This window comes from Musca vetustissima, unplaced genomic scaffold (assembly GCF_032173495.1).
Source record: "Musca vetustissima isolate MV318-11 ecotype Yass unplaced genomic scaffold, APGP_CSIRO_Mvet_v1 utg83279, whole genome shotgun sequence".
Taxonomy (NCBI): Eukaryota; Metazoa; Arthropoda; class Insecta; order Diptera; family Muscidae; genus Musca; species Musca vetustissima.
The window spans coordinates 6,453-30,854 of record NW_026886445.1 but is presented as its reverse complement, the minus strand read 5'-3'; the positions used below and the strand labels follow the sequence as shown (position 1 = coordinate 30,854).

Sequence of the window (24,402 nt, the reverse complement as noted above, 5' to 3'; positions counted from 1 at the left end):
GTAACTGAGCAGCAATAATATTCTATGTAATAAAATCGAGCTTATGGTCCGTGGAGTGGACAATTTCATATGGGGAGGAAACCCCGCAAGCACACATTCTTTACAGGTCAAGTTTTTTAGTTATGGTTTATGAATTTTGACAGGTAAATCTGAGGTTACTGATGAAAAATACCCTTATAGCTTTGTTTGTGGCTATTTCAGAATATTTGAGCTTATGGTCGGTGAAGGTCAAGATTTGAGTTATGGTGTAATGAATTTCTGACTGGTAACCCTACGATTTATGATGAAAAATACCTTCATACCTTTGTTTGTGTCTATTGCAGGATAGTTTTGATATGACATGCCTGCAATCAAATCGAATGAGGAATATTTTTATAACACATATCCTCCTTCTACCTCAAGTCCTTGTTCGTCTTAATTTTCTTGAACCGTTAAACAATATCACAAGACAATTTTTTTTGCTTCAAATATTCTACAAGCATATCGCTTATGAGATTTAAAAAAGGTCTCCAAAGACGAGAAATCGATATTCGTATTTTTTCATCCATATTTTATCCGATAATGGCATAAGAAACGTTGTTCCACGAATACATTAAACATTATAAATAGAACTATAAATTTTAAATAAACGGTATGAAGAGCTTTCGGTTTTGGCGGATATATCAAGGGACGCCCCATTTTTTCGATTCAGATCGTCGATTATTATATTTTTATTTGATTTATTCCTACCTTCGGACGTAATCTAGGCTAGGTAAGGATAATGAGTTGTAAAAAGTTGGGTTCAAATCGGAGATTCCTTTCGCCAAATATTGAACGCATAAATATTGAAAATGTTGACCATTTATGGGGGAGGTACAGAAGGAGTGAACCAATTGGTCCCATCTTCAGACTTGTAGGTTATGCAAAGTTTGGTTCAAATCGGATAGTCTGTTCGCAAGATATAAAATTAAATTTCAGCAAAATTTTTAAACATTTGGTGGGTGTGTTAATAAAAAGAGATGACCTACATTCCCCATCTTCGAACTTGAACAATGTTTGGAAGAATAAAAACCATATCAACTTAAATGAAAACCCCATCTCATATAAGCATTCTTTGTGGAGGTTAGATTTCATCTGGTAATTTTCAACCTACTTTCTGCAACTACCCCAAAACTAAAAATAATAAAAAACACAAATTCTTTTAATTTAAATAATTATCTATTTTTTATTTTCGTTTAAATCGCTATACAAACACATCGCCGCCCATCTTAGTTCTTGAAATAACCCAATTTCTGTACTTCTTGAACCATAGCAGTAACCGAATCCATTGTCTCTTCACCGGTTGGAATAATTTGCGAAGCAGGCAATTTGAAACCAGTCAAAACGGAATTCGAAGATGGACGCAATTCATAGCAGAAAGCCATCTTGGTGCCAACATTTTCGTAGGCCCAGTCGACACTAGCACCAGAAGCGGGATAGATGGCATCATAGATGTTGCCACCAGTGTATTTGGTTCCGTAACGCTTATTCATGGCAGCAACACTGACATCAAACACCTGTTTCAAGTCCTTACCATTAGCGGGCAAAGAAGCGGTATGACCATAAGGATACAACAAGTATTGCGAGTAGGCATGGAACGAGATGTACAAGAAGATCTTGCCCTTCAACGAGGCAATGTATTCAGACAAGGAACGGGTTTCGATTTCAGAGAATGCAGATGGACCAGCATAGGTATCAGAGCAAGGATTGTTACTCGATCCAACAACGTTCCATTGGAAGCCCCAATTGCGGTTGGGATCAGCACCGAAACAGCTACCGTAGGGAGCACGGGTCTTGCGCCACATACGATCGGTGGTGTGAGTGTAGACATAACCATCAGGATTGGCGTGAGGGAAAATGTACCAGTCGTAGTTTTCGGCAATGTTGCGGATACTTTCTACATTGGAAGTCAACAATTGGTTGATCATGTAGGTGGCAGTAGCGGGAGCAATCCATTCACGGGCATGGATACCGGCTTCAACAAAGATACCAGGCTTGGTGGTCTTGCTCTTGGAGATCTTAACACCCAAAATGGAACGTCCTTGATAAGTCTTACCGCCTTCAATCAAAGTCACAACACCGGGATATTGAACGGTCAATTGTTGCATCCACTTGTAGGTATCTTCCAATTGGTAGTATTGGTTCCAGTTGTAGTCAATGGAACGAGCACGGGGATTGGGTCTGGCAACTTGTTCTTCATCGTCTTCCAATTGGCTTTGCAAGTTAGTTTCAACCAATTCGTATTCGATTTCGTTAGCACCCATAATTTCCAAGAAATCGGGAACCTTGTGGGGAGCAACAACAACATTGATGGGCTTGTTGATGTTGTGGATGCCATCCAGGAACATAATAGAATCGCTGGCACCTTCCAAGTTCTTCAAAACTTCCAATTCAGCAGGGCTGGAGGCGGTAGTTTTATAAACACGGTAGTTGTCGTAACGGGCACGTTCGCCCGAAGACAAGGCCACTGTCAAAAGGCAGAAACCCAAAACTAGGTTAAGCTTGTTTGCCATTCTCGATGTGATTGTGACTACTGTGGCCCCAGCTGTGGTTTATATAGTCATAGTTCTGCGTTGACATCCCACAGCCAGCATGCTGCCGAAGCTACCCGTAGTTTCAACGATAGATAAGTTTTCTATTTTCTTCATAGTTTGTAGATAAGCTGTGACAACGACGAGCGGTATCGTCGTTCGCTTACTGCTACGCTAGCCGCCAACATTACCTTATGCATTTACTGGAGAAGCTCGTACGTACAACGTCAAATGTTGATTCGATGTTGTAAATTTTTCAAAAAATATTGCAAAAATCGTTTTGTTTTGATTTTTTATTTTATTTTGGTAAAATACAAAAATGAACGCGTCTGAGATTATGGCATTTTCAAGTGGTATTATTGAACGAACTGATTTCAGAGGTATTCCATCACGTTATCATCAGTTGTCGGTTGTTTTGATAAGAGGAAATCCTTTTTGGTCATAAATTGTACTTTTTGACTTCTAGAATTTGTTTTGAACTTTCACCATTGAAGATTCATTACTGATATTCGTGAATTTTTTTTTTTTATTTTCACAGACTACAAAGAAATAAATGTTGAGTAATACAACAATGTCTGATTGGAATATTACAGATTTTTGTTGATAGCTGTTGGCTAGAAATAGTAAATAAGATATTGCATATTGATTTCGGAAATCGGTTTGTATATATTTCCAAATAAAATAAAATAAATATGAAGAATAGTACTTAAAATTATAACTTTGCAATCTCTTGATAATTTAGACCATATAATGTAAACAAATTATTGTGACCTATATATTTCCTTATCACCACAATATTGCCTATTCTGTTTCCATGCTTGGAATCAGGATCAAGGGAAAAATGGTCACACTAAGTCACATTCTTACAATTTGAGACACATCAAAATATTCTCCAAAAACCATTATTTCGAGGTACAGTTTGTTAATATCAAAGAGTACTTAACCCCATTAGTCTGAACGCACCTTGATGACAAAATTGTGAACAGATTTTGAAATATTATTTGTTGATATCAATTATAGTATAGAATGCAGTCGCATCTGGGACGTATAAAGAAATGTTTACTTGGGTCAGCACTATTACACTCATCATCTCAGGCTCGGGAATTAGTTCTGCAGAGGGATCGGAATATGTACAGAGCAAGGATTGTTGCTCGATCCAACAACGTTCCACTGGAAGCCCCAATTGCTGTTGGAATCAGAACCGAAACTACTGCGGTAGGGCGCACGGTTCTTTTGAGTGTAGATATAGCCAGAATTAGTTAAAAAATTAAAGTCCAGTAGTGGTTATGTGTTAATCATAGGGTCTTTGTTGCACTATTTAAATGATATACGACGAAAATATATTATATATGAGAATTATATATCAATCTGACCCAATTTCAACAAAACTCAACAGAAGTAATTTTAAACTCAAGTTGGCAGCCGATGCTAAATCGTGTCAATTGAACAGACGTTGGGACTTCCCCAATATGCCAAAAATTAAAAAACCCCACAAGTAGTGGAATTCTCTATTTTTTCTGTTAACTACGAATTTCAGTAGCATTATCAGAAATACTTTTTATTTATGTTTCGGCTAAAGGTGGATGAAAAATAGTTTCTTTATATTTTAATTAGTTTTTTCTTCATCAGAGATATGTTACACAATTGGTTACAAATTGATGAACGAAAATTAAAAAAAACACACGAATTTTGTATTGATTTTATGTAAAGGAAAAGCGTTTACTTAAATTTAAACTCAATTCCATTCAATAAAATAAATTCCTTTAAAAATTTGCACAGTGGTCTGTGTCAGTTTTAAAGTTAATTTTTCCCATCGGTACATTTATGATGTGAAACATTTTAATTATTTTCTTGTGTTACAATGAGCAATGAGCTCCTAGTGACTTTTTATAAATAAATGTTTGAGGATCTTTTGCAAAGCTTAGGTAAAACTTCCGATTTGTTTTCATTTGGTTGATAGTGTCCACGGTTTCATGGATTTTGGCATCCAGACCCTGTATTTCATGTTGACTGGCAGTGTTCATGAAGAAGTTGTTCATTTGGTTTTTCAGTGTATCATCAACTTCCACATCAATATCGTAACAAACGGTCTGCTTATTTTCAGCCCCGTTTTCGATAAAGTGATTTATAACTATTGGCTCGGGGGGATTGTAGTATAGGGTTGAGGCGTTGTTGAATTTCGGCGAACTTCAATTTTTGGCATCCGAAAATTTGCTCTAGGTATTTGTTACAATTGGTGTACTCCCTTTCATGGGCATCTTGCAACTTGTGTGTCTTGATGTACTGCCAAAGAGCAGATGGATCTAGCTTAAACTGCAGTGGTTAATAGTCCAACAACAGCAATATTGTAAAAGCGAACATTTCGCTAGCCTGGTCTTTTAACCTGGAAGCCATCCGTTTCTTGTGTGGTGTGTGTGCGATGCCATTCCACTAAGGGATTATCCGGTCCATATAACTCTTTGTCCATTTCAATAACCAATGACATGAAAAATGATGAAAACTTCCGTTTTATTTTAGTGTTTGGGTCACCTTTGCCATCTTCTAAGAGACGCCCTTCTACACGCAATTTCCAAGATGCGACAGAACCCTCAACGCCATCGATCATGCGTAAGCTGTGAACCGACCACAGCTTACGCATGATCGGATTTATGTCCGGAAAGTCGATTTTAGTGTATTGTCCACGTACTTCGTTTATAACCATGGTTTCATCGTCAGCTTTTCTATTGAAGCGTCTAATAATTCCTCCATTACTAGGCAGCTATGATCGGTGACACTGGTTATGATCGATGACTCTGGTGAACCCATTGGAAGTCCTTCACGTTGTTAACAGAAATATATTTTACATGTTAAAAGTAACATTTACGTTAAGATATTTATTGATGTCGTTTGGCTTTGGAGTTATTGCAGATAAAATCTTGTACATACAATAAAAAATCAATCCCGCTTCTTTAAGACTGTTATAAACCGCTTCACTAATGTCCATTAATCTTTCTATATCCTCCATCATAAGGTGGAGTATATATTAAATTTGTCATATCAAAAAATTCAGCATAAACCCAACATATATATATTTGTATATACATTCGAGAACGTTTATAACGGAAACCGATTATAATGAACTTTATTTATAGAGAATACTTTTCTGGTCCCGAAGTTCTAAGACAAATGTTGCATCCAAACCTTTATTATTATAGCGAACAACGGATATAGCGAACTATTGCTCAAACGAACTAGTCATTCGGTGCCAACTTTCAGTTTTCATTTATTTTTATTTGGTTAGTTCGAGTAACTGGTTATGGACTAGTTATTTTACTAGTTACCTCTAACTACGACTAGTTACCACATCATGCCCTAGACTGGTGAATTTAACATGGGTATGTCATTAGGGAAGTCAATTGTCCCCTGCCTTCATTACCAGTAACCAGGCATTTCGTTAGTAAATGATTGTACATTTGACTAGTGATTTATAGTCAGTTAGTTGGGTAGATACAAACTATAAATCAAATGCCTAGTTACTTATGTATAGAAAATTAGATGTATAACAGTTTGAAAAATTACAATTTATTCAGAACAAATATATTTAGTATAAAAGAGTATTGCATACATATAAATATATTGTTTGATCCACCTGGAAGTCTCTAGTTCACGATTCTTTTGTCGGCCGAGTGCTTTTCAAATATATCTCCCTTGCTATATAGATTTATCTGAAATAGACGGTTTAGAAATAGTTAAAGCTAGAAGACCTACATAAAGCCCTTTTTGTTATCTAAAACATACCTATAGAAAATCGGGAGCATTCATTGATGCGTTGGGACCTCTATGGAGCAATACATTTAATAGCGACACATTAAATGTTTACAGAAGACATGTTAATGCTCCTTTAGTAGTGTGTTCCTTTATGTGTTTTCTCTCTGAATATGTGGAGGTTTCTGAAAGGACGATATTCATAGAAATCTGGAAATGAAGTCTGTAGAAGGATTACATCTATATTGTGTTACAATATCAAAACTTACCTCAGATATATAATTTGTATTTCATTCGAATATTGAAGTTATATATTTTTGTCCGGAAAACAATTTTAAATTTTTCAATTTATTCAATTTTTGCTTTTAAAATTCCAAACAATTGTTCTGTTTTGTTTTGCCTTCATAGTTGATGCATTACCCTTTGCATTACCAGTGACTATCGAATTAGTATGATGTGCCTAGACAACTTTTTCTATCGACAAATTAATTCAACAGTCAATTTTGTGTCCCTTTTTGGGGTATAAAGTAACTAGATCACTATGTAACTAGCTATATAACTACATAATATCAGACAATGGATATTTTTTGAACAACTGGGTAACGATCAATCCTCACAAAAATTCATATTTACCCTAACGCAGGCAACATTTACAAAAATTTCACCTGTAATGTCTGGTTCATATAAGAAAACGAGGAGCAGCGTAAGTGTGTAATTTTTTTCTCCTGACAGTAACTTACCACGGTGTTGAGAATGTCCAGTTTATGGTAAGATTAAGAGAACTTACTATTTTTTCACTTCTACTACTTTTTCACTTCTGCTGTGAAAATTTTCGGACATGATACACACATTAAAACATTTTTAATGGATATATTTCATAATTTCATGCACAGTTAATTTTTTCCATATTATGCATGAATACAATTAAAAATTCTTACCATTATTATAGTTATATTATTATAAAATATCTTATCTTATTATTATCCTTTTTTTTCAAAAATATATATATAAACATTTCATTAACATCACAACTATTTTCCTACTTCGCTCTAATTTACCACTACACCTAAGTCTGTTTTTACACGGTAGATTGGTTCCAGAAGAAGCCGTGCAAAAAAAGACATTGATGTTATACATAAAGGGAATTCTTGTTTTGACCAGTAAAAATTGTTTATACGCGCTAAAGGGGAATTCACTTAAATCTTTAAGCTAGTGTTCGCAAACTATCGATACTATCGATGGTTTCAGACTTTTTTCTTTCATAAATACTTTTTTGTGATATGAACATACATCGCAAAAATTAAATTTGACAAAAAAAATTTAAGTACATAAAATTTTAAATCGTGCTAAATGGAATAAAATCGTCTAAAAAAATTAAAAATATTTAATTTTCAAACTGTGTTATATCAAAACCGCGTACAAAAAGACCGTGTAAAAACAGACTTAGGTGTATTTGCACTCATTTTCCATTTTTATATGTATTCTCTGTGGGCAACATTAGGGTTAAAAGGTTAATAAAATAGTTCCATAAATCTCACTTCATATGACAAATATGTTATGAGTAATACAAATATCAGTATTAATTTCCCATTTTAATTTAAAGGAATGTAACATTTTACGGCAACCGGACCTTACTAATACTAGCTAGCATTTTATAGTACCGTTGGAATTGGTTGTACATATAGTACATATATCGTAATATTCCAATGAAAATGCTAAATTTTTTTTAAAGATAACATATAATTTCAAATGCAAATAGGTTTTTTACCAAACCTCACGAAAGGTCATATAACAGAATTATTTACTAGGTGAATGTCAACACGTTTACAATGTTATGTTATTATAAAAAAAGAGTTGTTTGTTTATTTAGTTAAGCCCTTCAATATGTATACATATATAATAATTGTAAGCATAAATTAAGAAAATAAAACAGTGGGAGACCACCATCAACAGTGGGAGACCATCATAAATAATTTATTTTTAAATCAAATTGCAGTTTTTTATTTAACGAATTGTGATTAAGTTAACAAATATTTGCAATAAAATGAGATATGATGAACATTTAATGATAAAATGGCTATTGCGTAATTAACCAGTAAGGAAAGTTCAAATGTCGGACGGAGCCGACTATATGATACCATTCACCACTTTGGATACATACAAGAGGTGCAAATATATACAATATCCTATAGATAGAGGACCATTGAAATGGAATGGGGCGAAACTACATGTGTGATCTACATAGATATGTGAACCAAGTAAAAAACTCAATGCACATACCATTCAGAAATCTATAAAAATTTGTATGTCAATCGAATTCTTTTGTGTACCATTTGTATGAAATCTAGGAAAATAATGTATGTGAAGCTATATGTAAATCTGTCTCAAACGGAAAAATATTGGAATTTTGGTGCACATAAAATCGGACGAAACTATATATGGGAGCTATATATAAATCTGAACCGATTTCAAAAAAACTTCATGTACACCAAGCAGAAGAAGATATTTGTAAAATTTTAGAAATGCATTCTCAAATGACAAACACATCATATTTACATACACCAAAAAGGCTTTAATTATTAAGACTTTACAGAAATGAATTATTAAAAGAAGGAAATCAGAGTAAGCTCCGTAGTTTTCTGGATCGGAATGCACAACATATAAAATACTTCAGAGAGAAATACCTTATCGACAATATGCACTATATGGACATCGATCTTTTGCAACAAACAACATAAAGTCATACATTTTGATAAAAATTTGGTTCGCCACATATGTTATTCCTCTTATTTTGGAGTCCCACAATGGACCACAATTCTCCTCTAGGCAATTTTCTGTCACTTACGGAAGTTAGCTTCTGGAAGTAATTTGTAGAAGTAATTACAGCGAACTTCCTGCACGAAATTACACACGTGTTTACAAACAAATTGCCGTAGACTTAGCTTTCTCTACGTATGACAGTATAATATTAAAAAAAAAAAAAAACAACACTATAAGATGGAGTGTATATTTGTAATTCCTAATTATGTTGAAATCACGATGGAACGATTTAATATTTAATAAATATTTTTGTAAAAACGGCACATTACAATTGGACTTTCGAAGTCTTACAAATTCACCTATACAAATTGATATGAAAAAAATATTTTTCAACATTCACGCCTATCGAAAACTTGAAAGGAATATTTAAAAAAACCTCTAGAATTTTCACTTTAAATTAGGTTAAAACAAATTTTAAATCCACATATAAAATTAGATTTAAAACAAATTTTAAAAAATTCACGTATAAATTAGATTTGAAAAAAAATATTTATAAAAAACCAAACCTAAAGCCTATCGAAAACAGGATTAGTATATTTTTATATATCCACGTCATGAATTTTTTTTTTTTATAAATCCTCTTGAAATTTTATTTAAAAAATTCACGCCTAAAATTATTTGAAAAATAAAACCTCTTTATTTTTTTAAATACACGTCTACAATAAGATTTAAAAACAAGTTAAAACGACTTTGAGTTCGGCCCGACCGAATTTTTTATACCCTCCACCATGCGGATGACAATCACAATATCTCCTATGAGAAAACTCATGTTATGATAGGACCTTGAACATACCGAAAAATACGTAAGAAAAAGATTGATTGAAATTCTCAAAATATCTAATAGTGGTGCTACCGTTATATGGGGCTATAATAAAACGGATCAATATTGATATTTGTTGGTAGTGAGATTTGTCAGTCATATACAAAATACCAAATTACAGCCAATTTGGTTGGACAGCGTGTCCAAAATGCCTAAATACCGAATACTAAGGGGTACCTTATATGGGGGCTACCCTGAGGCTAATTGATATTAATAATTTTTAGTAGGGATATGTGTTATTCAAAGTGAACTCAAAATACCAAATTACAGCAAATTCGGTTGGAAAACGTACACAAAATCCTTAAAATTCGAATATTGGTGGGCACCATCATATTGGGGATGATTTCTACAGGCAGACGGAATCCGTAAATTGACATAGAATTTTATTCTGATCAAGAATATATTTAGTTTGTAGGATCTTAGGTGAATATTTCGATGTGTTGCAAACGGTATGACAAATTTATAATTGTAGGCGTGTTTTTAACGCCTAAAAATTAGATTAAAAAAATCCTCTTGATTTTTTTAACCCCTGCCTAAAATTTTACTTGAAAAAAGTTATTTTTAAAAAAATCTACGCCTTCAATTAGTTTTGGAAGAAATCCCCTTGATTTTTTTTATATAAAAACGCTCTTATTTTTGTTAAACCCATGGCTAAAATTATACTTAAAAAATTATTTTTAAAATATCAACGCCTAAAATTATATATAAAAAATTATTTTTGAAAGACCACGTCTACAAAGATTTGAAAAATAGATATTTTTAAAAAATTCGCTCCTAAAATTGATTTTAAAAAAATTATAATCTGCCTGGCTTTAGGCGTGCCAGGCATGTCAAACTAAGTTTTTAAAATCTCCAATGAATTTATTTTTGTCTTCTCTTTATTAAAACATTCGTGTTTTGTATTTTTTTTTACATTAAAATTTTTTTACATTAAAATTCATAATAAGAGAATATTCATTTGCAAAAATAATTTTTCTCTTACAAAATAATAAAGAGACATATTTGCCAACAAACCAAATTCCATCTCTCAAAACAAGGCATATTATTATTTTTGCACAGTTATGGGAAATTCTTGTTGTTTAGCCATAAATTCAAATCAATAAATTTCAATGATATCCCTCTAAAAATTATAAATCATTCGCTACCACCATAACGATAAGATTGCAACGTCATATTTTTTGCTAAGGAAAGCAGGCAACCCGTTTAACAAACCAAAACAATAAATGCCACTTAACTTAAATTACTTTAATCGTAAATTTAATTAATGGCAATGGCGTGATAAGAAGCTAACCAAGATTTCCTATGCCAGAAAGTGAAATTAAGTTTATCAACGACAAAACCAAAAAAGAAATAAAAAACCCCGAGTTCAATAAATGTGCAATGATTTATTGAAAACAAACAACAAACATTCGCAATCACACTTTGAACTTTGTTACCAAAGGCTCAAAAAATATTCGTCAAAATAAAAAAGAATTCCTTTACAAGAAATGCGTAATACCGGCTTCCTTGATCATGGCCATCAATGAGTCCATAGTCTCTTCACCGGTGGGAATAATTTGGGAAGCAGGCAATTTGAAGCCAGTCCAAAAGTTCAAGCTGGATGGACGTAATTCATAGCAGTAGGCATATTTAACACCTTGGGTACCATAGGCCCAATCAAGACTAGCACCGGCAGCAGGATAGATGGCATCATAAATGTTACCACCAGTATATTTTGTGCCATAACGTTCGGCCGCGGCATCAATGGCCACATCGAACACGCGTTTCAAATCGTTGTAGTTTGGTGGCAATTCATTGGTGTGACCATAGGGGAACAACAACAACTGCGAGTAGGAATGGAATGAGACAAACAAGAAAATTTTGCCCTTCAATTCGGTGGCAATATATTCGGCAAGGGTTTTGGTTTCGATTTCGGAGAAAGCAGAAGGGCCAGCATAGGTATCAGAGCAAGGGTTGTCGCTGGCACCAATTTCGTTCCAATGGAAGTCCCAGTTACGATTGGGATCAGCACCGAAGCAACCGTTTTCATAGGAAGTACGGGTCTTACGCCACAAACGATCAGTGGTGTGAGTGTAGACAAAACCATCAGGGTTGGCGTGTGGTACAATATACCAGTCAAAGCTTTCAGCAATCATGCGGACTTCTTTATCGGTGCTGCTCAACAATTGGTTAAGGATATAGGTGGTGGTAGCGGGTCCAATCCATTCACGAGCATGCATACCGCCTTCCAAGAAAATACCCTTTTTACCGGGTCCATAGGTGATCTTAACACCCAAAATATCACGACCTTCATAAGTACGACCAGCCTTGAAGATACTAACAACACCGGGATATTTTTGCTCCAAGCTATGCAACCAATTATAAGTATCCTCCAACTCATGGTATTCCGTCCAGCTATAATCGTCACTGCGTCTGTTGGGATTGGCCACAATGTCATCTTCCAAATGAGCTTGAACATTGGTTTCCATCAGTTCATAGGCAATGGAATAGTTTTCCAAAGCTTTCACGAAATCAGGTACTCTATGAGGAGCTACGACAACATGGATTTTCGAATTGACATAATGTACAGCATCCAAGAAAATATACGAATCGCGGGAACCATCCAATTGCTTGACAAGTTCCAATTGTTCTGCAGTCTTGGGTTGCAATTGATAAACGTGGTAGTTATCGTAGCGGGCCTTCAAAGCCAAAGAAACGGAGGCCAAGCCCAATATGGCCAAAACGAATGTAATCGATAAACCCTTCATGGCGCGAATACTTTCGACGAATAGTCGTAAAACTATGTTATTTTATGGCTTTTATAGGTTTCCCTACACGGGCGACTACCAATTGGCCTGATAACTATTAGCAGTGGGTTAGCTGCTATTTAAGAAAGATTAGAATTGTGGCAACTAAAAATGAGTGAGATATGAAAAAGGTAAAAGTGTGTGCGGGTGTGTGAATTCAGCAATAACACTCCAAAAACCCAAATGATAAGCTTCCAATACGTATTATAAAAAATTAATAGTAAAACAAAAAATGCAAGGAAATTTTTATTAGATATAGAAAAGGCGAAAATGAATACATAGATGATTAACACTCAATGCACAGGTCATGACACCCAAGAAGAAATAAAACTGAACTACAGATTTTCAGATCAAAGTTCATGTTAGCTAATATATGAACTACTTTTCTCCATCATATTTTTGGTATATTTATTAAATTGTTTTAACTTTAAAGATCCTCTTAATGTCGTAAAATCTACTATGACCTTTTAAAAATATTTACTTATATTTCCAGTTTTTCCATACAACAAAATTTCCGACCATATTTTCTGGCCCAAACTCCAATGGAAATGTTTAGACACCTACTCTATTTGGATGATTTCTATTTGTTTCCATATGACAAGAGTAAAGCCAACGAAACTATATTAACAAAATTGGATATTTTACTACGCATGATGTATAATACCAGTGATTATCCCGTTCAGGATATTCTCACCGAGCTTGGTCCAGATTGTGATGATCTTATAATAAGAGGTATTGTTTATGGCATACCGGTAAATATAAGTGATTATTTTCGTAAACGTCTGACAACAAATGGAGTTTGCTGTATGTTCAATTATAAACGTGAAAGTTATGCTTATGATGAGTAGGTAGCTTCTAATAAATAATTTAATTTATTAATATATAATATTATTTAACTCATATTTCAGAGAAATTCGCAATGAAGATAATCGTTTTATACGTGAGAAGCAGCCAATACAATTTGAAGCTAATTCCATTCTAAATTCAATACAATTTGTATTACAAAGTAATCCGGAAGATTTTACGGTGCGAGATTTTGATATTGATGCATTTGAGGTAAGCACCTAACGGATACATCTATTAACAATAATTTTAAATCCCCACTCTTCTTTTAAAGATAACAGTATTCCCTCAGTATGATTATGCCAACATACAATCGAGTCACATTGGTCATATATTAGTTGATTATTATTCCATAGTGGAAATACCCATACAACCAGAATTTTATGATTCCTCTGAAAGAATACGACAATTTAAGCCAAGCGTACGCAATTGTTATTTTCCCGATGAGGGTCAAAAGGTTTTAAATCGGTAAGGAAATACTGTCGAAATTGCTTACAATAACTGTGAAGTAACCGGTGATATGTAATAAAGGACAGCGCTTTTCTCGGAATTTTAGGATGCCGTCGTTAAAAGCCATACATCATGAAAAACGATTTCGACTGCACGATAATTCGATTTCGACTGCATAATTATGGCGTAATTAATTATAAATTATGTTTTTTTTTATTTTAGATCATATTATTCCATAGATGAATGCTTATTACAATGCCGTTCCGAATCTATGATAAAACATTGTGGTTGTGTTAGTCCACCAATGGGTGCTATGGCTAATCTAACATATTGTAATTTAAATGCCTTGCCTTGTTTGCGTCAATGGAATGCCAAATGGCATAATTGGAACTATTTCGCCTATGTCAATGATGATAATATGGATGATAGTGATTTAATGGCCGCACGCAAATGTCCGCATTGCCTGCCAACTTGCGATGGTGTAAATTTCCGAATTCATTTAAACGAGATGACAATGCGAAGAGCCTATGGTGGAATATATAGTCATGGTTTATTGTAAGTTTAATACCCAATTTCATTTCGAGATATTTTAATATCATTTAGCAGTGCGATTTCTCACATTTTTTTTTTTAAATTTTATTGCTATAGAAGGTACATAATTTTAATATGATCAAAAATATGTCCCATCGAAATAAATCTTTTAAAGACTTTGGACCAAATCCATTTCAGATAATTTGGAGTCGATTTAGTTATACCCTCCTATGATGTCCAAGTTGATGTCCAAGATATATTTCAAAGAAAGTAAATGATTATATCCAAAATTTGCACACTATATTATGTTTTCTAAACATAAATACATCAATTTCGAAGATGGTCCACATTTTGGGTTTGATAGTGTCCGATTTGGTCAAAAGTTTGCAGATAGTAATATTTTTTTCGAAAAATAATATCATGATCGACGATGGGCACTGTTACCCACTACTTCTGGTCCTCAAGAAATCGTAATAATAAAATTTTTATTGAACTTTATAAAGGTTTCGTCCCTGACACATCATATACTCCAACTCAGCAAACCTCTTTAAATTATAGAATATATCGTAAACACTCTAATAAGATGAATTATTTTTCGTGGTTACAATAAATATTATTTTCTTTAATATGTTGGTTTTGAATATTTAATATTAATCTTCTCAGCTTCTCCCTCTTTTTCCTAGTTGCATCTGGAATATACTCAAAACTTTTCATTACTTCTTCTATTATCTTAAAAATAAAGCAGGGTGCGCAAAAATTCGCTCGCGAATGAATTAAATCCCATATTTTTTCGTTTTGTACTCATTTTACTAATGAATTTATAAATTCTCCACCAAACGAGCATTAGCCAAAGAATGTTCGCACACACATAACAAACGAGTGAGAGGTCAAAACAACGATCGTTCGTCTACTACTTTCTGTAGATTAGTTATGAGATTGTAACCAATTTTTGTAAATTGTTCTTATTTTACTGTTGTAGGAAAGGTCTCGACGATACTAAGCCCCTAGCAATAATAAAATTATTTTTCAAACAACGATTTGCACAGGCCACCGAAATGGATATAATTGGCGATTGGGTTGTGCTATTAAGTAAGTATATTACATTCGTTCTAATTATTTTTCTTTTTTATTTTTGAAAATTATATTTATTACCGTATAACAATGTTTGACTTGTAATGAATAATCTTTATGTATTTGTTTTTTCTTTCAGATCGTTTTGGTGGCATTATGGGTCTGATGTACGGATTTAGTATTATTAGCTCTTTGGAAATTTTCTACTATGCCACGGGAAAATTTTTTACATTCTATTGGAATAACTGGAAATTGAAAATTAAAAGTAAAGCCGTCGAAACTTCAGCAATATTGAAGAATAAAACATTTAAAAGAGAAGAACCTCCACCGGCATATGATTTATACTGGAACGAGTTGATGCCGAAACGTCGGACCAACATTTTATTTGGAAAACAATTTGATACTTAAACATTTTTAAAAATAAAAACCGCAGTGGAGAGGGAGGCACATTTGAACACAGTGCAACGTTGAACAGCGCTGATAAAATAGAAGTTCAGAATTGTTTCATTTATATATGGCAACCTATTACCTTTAAATTGAACTTAACGTATTGTTACGAATATAACTTTAGATTTAAGTTAATTTAGATGAATTCCGTTAATTTAAGAATTTGAATTGTAACGTAAATTTCTACTACGCAGTTTATTTGAATAACTTCACAACAACAACCACTGTATAGATTTTTCTACATCCTTCCATTTCCTCTTTCATTTTCTATTTTGTTATTGTCGTACAATTCTTGTTAAACGTCATTCCTCTTTCTTTGTTATTCCCTCGCCTGTATATGTGTTGTTGTTATTCCTCTTTCTTTGTTATTCCCTCGCCTGTATATGTGTTGTTGTTATTGTAAGTTTGTTTACTCAAGTTTGTTGTTGTTATTGTTCACTCAGTAAGTTTGTTTTTGTTATTGTTACTCAATGTGTTTGTTGCATTGGTAGATTGTTCGTGATCTAGGTGTTACCAGATCGTCTAGAAACTTCTGTAGCGACAGGCAGGGCTCATATAAATAGAGGGAATGGAAAGGCAGTGAGTCAGTTGTGAATCAGATCGCGAATTGAAACCGTCGAGTAAAGTAAAGTGCAAAGTAAAGTTGTGTGAATAAAATCATTATAATAATCGTAATCAGAAAGAACCCGCGTTTTATTTGGTACGAATTGTATCGGGAAATGAAACAACGTCTACACGGGATTTAGTAAAACCCAAGAACGTAACAATTGGTGTCAGAGGTGGGATTACGATAATAATACTACGATGAAGTTTAAGGATCTACGAGTGGAAGACTTGAAGAAGGAGCTCAATAAATTGGAATTGTCCTCTACTGGCAACAAGGCTGAACTACAAAAACGTCTGTTGGATGAGTTCGAGCGCCGTGGTATGAACATCGAAACATATGAGTTTGACAGTAAGGATGAAGTGGATTTATCGGAAATGGGCGAATCCAACGGTGGGGAAGTCTCGTCAGTAGCTGCCAGGGGTGACGATTTCAGAGAAATGCTGGCCAAAATGTTTGAGGAAAATTTCAGAAGGAGCGAAGAGAATTCCAGAAAGTTAGAAGAAAACACGAGACGAATGTTCGAAGAGAATTCCAGAAAGTTAGAAGAAAACTCGAGACGAATGTTCGAAGAGAATTCGAGAATAACGAACGAGAAACTCGAGTACATTACAGAAGTTATTGGAAGGAGAGTGGAAACCGTGGAGGTCCAAATTAAAGAGTTGGATAAGAAAGTGCAGTCGGTTGACGAGAAATTGCTGGTCCACGACCACAGGTTTACGAATCTGGAGAAGAAAATGTCGGAACTGGAAATTAAAGGTGGTCCGGTGCGAGTTACTGATAACACACTAAAAATCAAACCTCCTGTATTCGACGGCTCTACGTCATTCAATGTTTTCAAGTTACAGTTCGAGACAGTGGCTTCTAGAAATTCGTGGAACGACAGCGACAAAGCGGTTGCACTACTTCTGGCATTGAAGGGCAGTGCTGCTGATGTTATACAGAGTATTCCTGTCGCTTCTAGAAACAACTATGAGGATGTTATTGCTGCACTGGAACGTAAGTACGGTGGCGAACATAAACAAAACATATACCTTATGGAACTAAGGGGAAAAGTACAGAGGGCAAACGAGACGTTACAAGACTTTGCAGCTGAGGTGGAACGTTTGGTGCTAATGGCGTATCCAGGAGAGAATCACCCATTGCTGGACCGTATGAAAATCGAAACCTTTGTGAATGGCATACGTGACCCTGAGATTAAATGTGCAACATATGCGTCACCAAAAGCATCGTTTGCCGAAACTGTGTCGTTTGCCCTTGCCCAAGAGACGGCCAGAATAATTGTTAAGCCCCAGACCCACGAGATTCGCCAACTGGAGACCGAAGGTTGCGAACCCAAATCTCTCGTTAACTCGATCAAGGACGCCATGAGGCAGGTAATAGAAGAAACAAAGTTAGTAGGGATGACTAAGCCCAGGGTTAGATGCTACAACTGCGATAAAGCAGGTCATATTGCGCGCGAATGCAGAGCTAAGCGCAAACGATCCAGGTCATCGTCACCACCTCCAACGAAAGATGTTAGAAGAATTGCTCAACAGTCCACCAATGAGTCACCGTTAAACTAAATCGAGCCAGTCCAGCGGGGCATGAACTGGCTCCCATCGACGATGGCCCCACAATCTCCATAGCAATAGTACAACAGAAAAGTCACAACCTAACAGCAACTGGGTACATCAATGGTGACAAGCGAGTTCTGACGTTAGATACTGGCGCATCAAAGTCCATCATAAGATCAGATCTGTTAAAGGGAAACATAACGCAACTTAATGGAGTCAGACTGCGCACAGCAACGGGGGAGCCCGCGGCCGTACACGGCAAGATTACCCTGAGACTAACTATTGCCAATAAATCGGTGAATTACGATTTTATAGTTGCCGATATCGTAGACGAAGTGATAATAGGCGCAGATTTTATGATTGCCTTCGGTATCAATCTGGATATGAAAGAGCGTGTGATGACCTGGTCTAACGTCGAAATTCCGTTAAACGTGGGCTACGATGAAAGTACACCCATTAGACGTCTGACTACGGACCATCCAGAGATAATACCGCCCTGTGCCGAAGCAATAATATGGGTACCAATGAATGGAGATTGTGGAGCCGAGAAGTTGTGGGTGGTGGAACCAGCAGAAAACAGATACAGTAACATCCTAATAGCGAATGCCCTGGTGAAAAGCAACGAGGACGGATTGATTCCTGTTAGAGTTTTGAACCTGTCAAACAAGCAAGAGCAAATTTGCCAATTTTCCGAAGTTGGACAATGCACACCAGCTGAAGCTGTAGTTAATTTGGAAACTAGCACCGAAAAGCCAGCAGCCATGGAGAAGAAGCACCTCGACGGCTACATAAAAGAGTGGACACACCAATTATCACCTTCCGAGAGGAACAAGGCTAAGCAGCTATTATGGAAGTATGCCTCTACCTTTGCGTTGACAAAAGAGCACCAAGGAAGAACATCAGTGGTGAAGCATGAAATCAATACAGCAGACGCGCGACCCATTAAACAGCCTCCAAGAAGTGTTCCCCTGGCCAAAAGAGACGAGGTCCAGAAGCTGATAAGTGAAATGGAAAAGAGTGGTGTAATAGAACCATCGTCAAGTCCATGGTGCTCCCCAGTGGTCTTGGTCAAGAAGAAAGACGGAAGCACACGATTTTGTGTGGACTACCGAAAGTTGAATGATGTCACCAAGAAAGACAGCTATCCGCTCCTAAGAATCGACGACACATTGGACACATTAGCCGGGACGTCATGGTTCTCCACCCTCGACCTGCAGAGTGGGTACTGGCAAGTAGAGATCGCCGAGAAAGATAAAGAGAAAACAGCGTTTGGCGTTAATGGGGGTCTCTGGCAGTTCAACGTCATGCCATTCGGACTCTGCAACGCCCCGGCTACATTTGAAAGGCTGATGGAGCGTGTGTTAAAAGGGCTGCAGTGGAAGTCGTGCCTAATATACCTGGATGACATCATAGTCATGGGACGCAACTTCGACGAACACATCAAGAACTTAAAGGATGTTCTACAGCAGCTTTCGTCTTCAGGCCTCAAGCTGAACCCAAAGAAGTGCAGTCTCTTCCAACGAGAGGTGAAGTTCCTGGGGCACCACGTGACGCCGGAGGGCATATCGACGGATAAGGAGAAAATTCAATCCGTCAGAGATTGGCCGCAGCCCCGAAATCTCCATGAGCTGCGAAGCTTTCTGGGTCTCTGCACATACTACCGTCGATTTGTCCCAAATTTCGCCAACATCGCCGCCTGTCTACACCGCTTGACGCAAAAAGGCCAGAGGTTTCAGTGGGGCAACGACCAAGAAGAGGCATTCAGAAAGCTCAAAGACATGCTATGCAGAGCCCCCATTTTGGCATACCCTATACCTGGCGGAAAGTTTGCTCTGGACACAGACGCAAGTGCGTGCGGCATCGGTGGCGTCCTTTCCCAGGAAATCGACGGACAGGAAAAAGTCATCGGGTACTACAGCCGGACATTGTCGAAGCCTGAGAGGAATTACTGTGTGACGAGGAGAGAGCTGCTTGCTGCCCTTGAGAGCGTTAAACACTTCCACAAATACCTATATGGCCAGCATTTCCTGCTGAGGACCGACCACGCTGCTCTCCAATGGTTGCTGCGGTTTAAGAATCCGGAAGGTCAACTAGCCCGTTGGATCGAGAGGCTCCAGAGTTATGATTTCAGAATCGAGCACAGAAAAGGCGGAAAACACGGTAATGCTGATGCCCTGTCTCGTCGGCCATGCAAGGTAGAATGCAGGCATTGCTCAAAGGCTGAGAATAAGGAGAATATCGTTGATGTCCGACTATTGCAGTTTGAGTCGGGTGAAGATTGGTCGACGGAACAACGAAGAGATCCCATTCTGGGCAAAGTAATTTCGGCCATTGAAACGGGCAAGCGACCTAGTCGTAAAGAAATTACCTCCGAAAGCCCTCTTTTAAAATCCTATTGGGCCCAGTGGGACAGTCTACTTATAAAAGATGGCTGCCTATATCGCAAATGGGAAAGTGAGGACGGTAAATCTCACCGGAACTTGATCGTCGTCCCAGACTCCAAAATAAGAGATGTCTTGTCGGAGTTTCACGATGGGCCAAGTGGAGGACATCTTGGCATAGCAAAGACCGCTGAAAAGGTAAAGCAGAGATTCTACTGGGTCGGCTGTCAAAAATCCATTGCCGACTGGATCGCCAATTGTGAAAGGTGCATAAAAGCTAAAGGTCCAACACGGAAGAGTCGAGGCTACATGCAGCAGTATAATTCAGGAGCCCCTTTTGAAAGAATCGCAATGGATGTAGCTGGACCGTTCCCCACAAGCGACTCTGGGAACCGGTATGTCTTAGTGGTCATGGATTACCTCAGTAAATGGCCGGAGGTTTATGCTATCCCAAATCAAGAAGCCAGGACAATTGTGGATGTGTTCAGCAAAAATTGGATTTGTCGCTATGGTGTTCCATCTGAGGTTCATTCCGATCAAGGTAGGAATTTTGAATCAGCGATCTTCAAGGAAATGTGTGACTCCTACGGAATTAAGAAAACCAGAACGACGCCCCTACATCCACAATCATGGTGGAAAGATTCAATCGCACCCTTGAAGAACATCTACGGAAAGTGGTGGACAGTGGCCAACGAGACTGGGATGAGCATATTCCAAAGTTTTTATTGGCTTATAGATCGGCCATTCATGATTCCACCTCCCGGACCCCAGCCAAAGTTCTGTTCGGAAATGAATTAAAGCTACCTGGCGATTTGATATTCGGCGCTACCCCAAACGACGATGTGAACCAAGATGAAGACAGCCAAAACTCTTTTAGTAAAGTCCACGATGCAGTCCGACATCGAATAAAAATGGTTAGCAACCGCATGAAGGCAAGGTACGATCGAGCGGCAAATACCGATGGGTTTCAAGAAGGGCAACTGGTACTATTGTTCAACCCACAACGAAAGAAAGGACTATGCCCCAAATTGCAAACGCACTGGGAAGGACCCTACAAGATTGTCACGAAAATAAATGACGTCGTTTATCGCATCCAGAGGAGCGACAGTCCCAGGTCGAAGATGAAAGTTGTACATTTGGAGCGGCTGACCCCCTACGGAACGGGAACTGTGCCTATTCGGGACGAACAGGCTTAAGCGGGGGGCAATGTTACGAATATAACTTTAGATTTAAGTTAATTTAGATGAATTCCGTTAATTTAAGAATTTGAATTGTAACGTAAATTTCTACTACGCAGTTTATTTTAATAACTTCACAACAACAACCACTGTATAGATTTTTCTACATCCTTCCATTTCCTCTTTCATTTTCTATTTTGTTATTGTCGTACAATTCTTGTTAAACGTCATTCCTCTTTCTTTGTTATTCCCTCGCCTGTATATGTGTTGTTGTTATTCCTCTTTCTTTGTTATTCCCTCGCCTGTATATGTGTTGTTGTTATTGTAAGTTTGTTTACTCAAGTTTGTTGTTGTTATTGTTCACTCAGTAAGTTTGTTTTTGTTATTGTTACTCAATGTGTTTGTTGCATTGGTAGATTGTTCGTGATCTAGGTGTTACCAGATCGTCTAGAAACTTCTGTAGCGACAGGCAGGGCTCATATAAATAGAGGGAATGGAAAGGCAGTGAGTCAGTTGTGAATCAGATCGCGAATTGAAACCGTCGAGTAAAGTAAAGTGCAAAGTAAAGTTGTGTGAATAAAATCATTATAATAATCGTAATCAGAAAGAACCCGCGTTTTATTTGGTACGAATTGTATCGGGAAATAAAACAACGTCTACACGGGATTTAGTAAAACCCAAGAACGTAACAGTATGATATTTGTATACTCAGAGTAAAGTTATGAGGCTTGAAAGCAAAAATTGGTGAAAGGTGCCTCTTCTCCCTATTTAGTGGAGTTAACATGTAAAAATTCAAATCATATTCCAGTTGAATAACTTGCTACGTAGTAACGACTACTACTTTTTACCACCACTAGATACCTCATAATTTATTCGCTTTATACTGGAATGTTTAATATTACATTAATTTTTAATCTCTTAATAGTAAAATTAAATCTTTCGAAATAAAAAATGCTGTGTTAATTTTTCAGAAATATGGATTCTGAAAATTGGATAAAGGAACAAGAATATCGGCCAGAAAACACTTGTTTCTCACATTTTCTGCATAATATAATAATAGTTTATGATTATAATACTTTTCTTAAAAACGCTTCTAATAAAAATACCACGGTTGAACTAATTTAAAATAAAATATTTCTTTTATTGCTAATAAATATTAGTTTAATCTAAAATAAGGTTTCTGAAATTTGCCTATAGGCATGCGATTACGTTGTCTTAAACGTCTAACAGCTTCACGTAAATATTTTGGTTGTAAGGCACCTGTATCGCCCATTTCCTCCATAACGTCCAAAGCTAAAAGAACACAAAATATGAATATGATGATTACTAAAACGTTTGCAGTGACACTATCAACCAACCTTCCTCCACAATTTCACCAACAAAAACTTTGGCTATACCAGACATGGCTATAACAACATTCTGTGAAACGGAACAACCGGTAATGGTTTGCATCAGTCTTTTAACAGCAGCTTTAGGGAATGCCGATCTTCGATACATTTCATAACGATCCAATTGTTCTTCGGTAAAATTTGACACCAGTACTCTGGAATACACAAATTGTTTATTAATACCACCCTCTCTACTCAGTTGTTCTACGCATATACGTACTGCATCTTTTCTCGTTCCTCCTCTTCCATTTCCTTTTTGGATTTCTGTTTTTTATTTTGTGAATTACCATCTGTATCATCTCTGTTGTCGGAATTTTCCGATTTAACTCGACGTCTTTCATCACCATCATCCCTAGAATCTCGGTGATCCTCCGATTTGTGATCCGAATCGGAATTTTGACTACTTTCGCTGGTCTTGTGATTGTCATGATGATGGGAGTCGAAGAATTTCAAATCTACTTCATCCGAGTCGTCTAAACTATTGCTTTTTGTGGGTGGAAAGAATATATCGTCCATTTTATAATCGATTTATTATTTTTGTCTTTATATTATTAAAATTATTTTTTCTAGATTGTTGTGTTTTTGTTTACCAACAAGTAGTGTTGTAAAACGTTTTTGTGCGATTGTTCTTACCGACTACCCGGAGTGATGGAGAAGTAACTGATATCGTATAAACACTTAAATGAAGTGTTTTGGCGACAGTTAAAACTTATTAAACAACTGATTTCTATCAACTGATTGCATTTTTCCAGTATTTTTTTAATAGTAGAGTTAGTAAAAGGGAAACATTTCAAAATCGCTTACAGAGTAAAAAATAATTTGAAAAGTTCGGGAACGCAAATCTAAAAAGCCAAAATTAGATGGCAATACTCCAAAATCAACATAACAAACAACAATCAGAAGTTGGCATTGCTGTTTACCATTTTTTCGAGTTCTGTGAGTTCAGAAACTGTTTTCGAGTAAAAAGTTGCACAACTTGTAAAATTAGTAGATTCTTTTAGGATCTGGGACGGAACTAACATGTTGTTGTTTTTTGTAATTAAAGAAAAGTTCTTCTCTTCGACGGGGGCATGATTGCCGGTCACTGGATCATCCGAATCTGAAAATTAAAACGCAATTCCAAATAACACACATCTCATCTTAGTATGAACTAGGATTATTGACTTCACTCAAAAATAACCAAAATGGCGGATTTATTATTAAATCATTTTTTAGAAAATCGGCTATTAACGAG

General features: G+C 36.4%; 4 protein-coding genes across 4 annotated transcripts; 1 reads left to right on the top strand and 3 right to left on the bottom strand.

The window, feature by feature from the left end:
- Positions 1-1,244: 1,244 nt before the first annotated feature.
- On the bottom strand, positions 1,245-2,554 carry LOC133333950 (zinc carboxypeptidase A 1-like). The gene has a single exon (XM_061542261.1). It carries the CDS (start codon positions 2,529-2,531, stop codon positions 1,248-1,250), a length of 1,284 nt encoding a protein of 427 aa, XP_061398245.1. The 5' UTR covers positions 2,532-2,554; the 3' UTR covers positions 1,245-1,247.
- Positions 2,555-11,411: 8,857 nt separating this feature from the next.
- LOC133333953 (zinc carboxypeptidase A 1-like) lies at positions 11,412-12,695 on the bottom strand. The gene has a single exon (XM_061542264.1). It carries the CDS (start codon positions 12,678-12,680, stop codon positions 11,412-11,414), a length of 1,269 nt encoding a protein of 422 aa, XP_061398248.1. The 5' UTR covers positions 12,681-12,695.
- Positions 12,696-13,267: 572 nt separating this feature from the next.
- Positions 13,268-22,777, top strand: LOC133333952 (pickpocket protein 11-like). Its single transcript, XM_061542263.1, has 7 exons — positions 13,268-13,563; positions 13,628-13,775; positions 13,837-14,030; positions 14,235-14,567; positions 15,523-15,632; positions 15,754-15,879; positions 22,752-22,777. The coding sequence occupies exons 1-7, from the start codon at positions 13,268-13,270 to the stop codon at positions 22,775-22,777; spliced, it is 1,233 nt and encodes a 410-aa protein (XP_061398247.1).
- A 156-nt stretch (positions 22,778-22,933) lies between these two features.
- On the bottom strand, positions 22,934-23,707 carry LOC133333958 (transcription initiation factor TFIID subunit 11-like). Its single transcript, XM_061542268.1, has 3 exons — positions 23,389-23,707; positions 23,139-23,323; positions 22,934-23,073 (listed from the first exon to the last, which is right to left on the bottom strand). The coding sequence occupies exons 1-3, from the start codon at positions 23,682-23,684 to the stop codon at positions 22,937-22,939; spliced, it is 618 nt and encodes a 205-aa protein (XP_061398252.1). The 5' UTR covers positions 23,685-23,707; the 3' UTR covers positions 22,934-22,936.
- Between the last annotated feature and the right edge of the window lie 695 nt (positions 23,708-24,402).

What these genes read in the sequence shown, in the direction of transcription:
- LOC133333953 (XM_061542264.1), bottom strand. Translation starts at nt 12,680, where the DNA reads ATGAAGGGTTTATCGATTACATTCGTTTTGGCCATATTGGGCTTGGCC.
- LOC133333952 (XM_061542263.1), top strand. Translation starts at nt 13,268, where the DNA reads ATGTTTAGACACCTACTCTATTTGGATGATTTCTATTTGTTTCCATAT. An exon ending in TTGATATTGATGCATTTGAG is followed by an intron (nt 13,776 to 13,836) that starts GTAAGCACCTAA and finishes CTTCTTTTAAAG; the next exon opens with ATAACAGTATTCCCTCAGTA. An exon ending in CGATTGGGTTGTGCTATTAA is followed by an intron (nt 15,633 to 15,753) that starts GTAAGTATATTA and finishes TTTTTCTTTCAG; the next exon opens with ATCGTTTTGGTGGCATTATG.
- LOC133333950 (XM_061542261.1), bottom strand. Translation starts at nt 2,531, where the DNA reads ATGGCAAACAAGCTTAACCTAGTTTTGGGTTTCTGCCTTTTGACAGTG.
- LOC133333958 (XM_061542268.1), bottom strand. Translation starts at nt 23,684, where the DNA reads ATGGACGATATATTCTTTCCACCCACAAAAAGCAATAGTTTAGACGAC. An exon ending in GAGGAACGAGAAAAGATGCA is followed by an intron (nt 23,324 to 23,388) that starts GTACGTATATGC and finishes TGTGTATTCCAG; the next exon opens with AGTACTGGTGTCAAATTTTA. An exon ending in TGGTGAAATTGTGGAGGAAG is followed by an intron (nt 23,074 to 23,138) that starts GTTGGTTGATAG and finishes GTGTTCTTTTAG; the next exon opens with CTTTGGACGTTATGGAGGAA.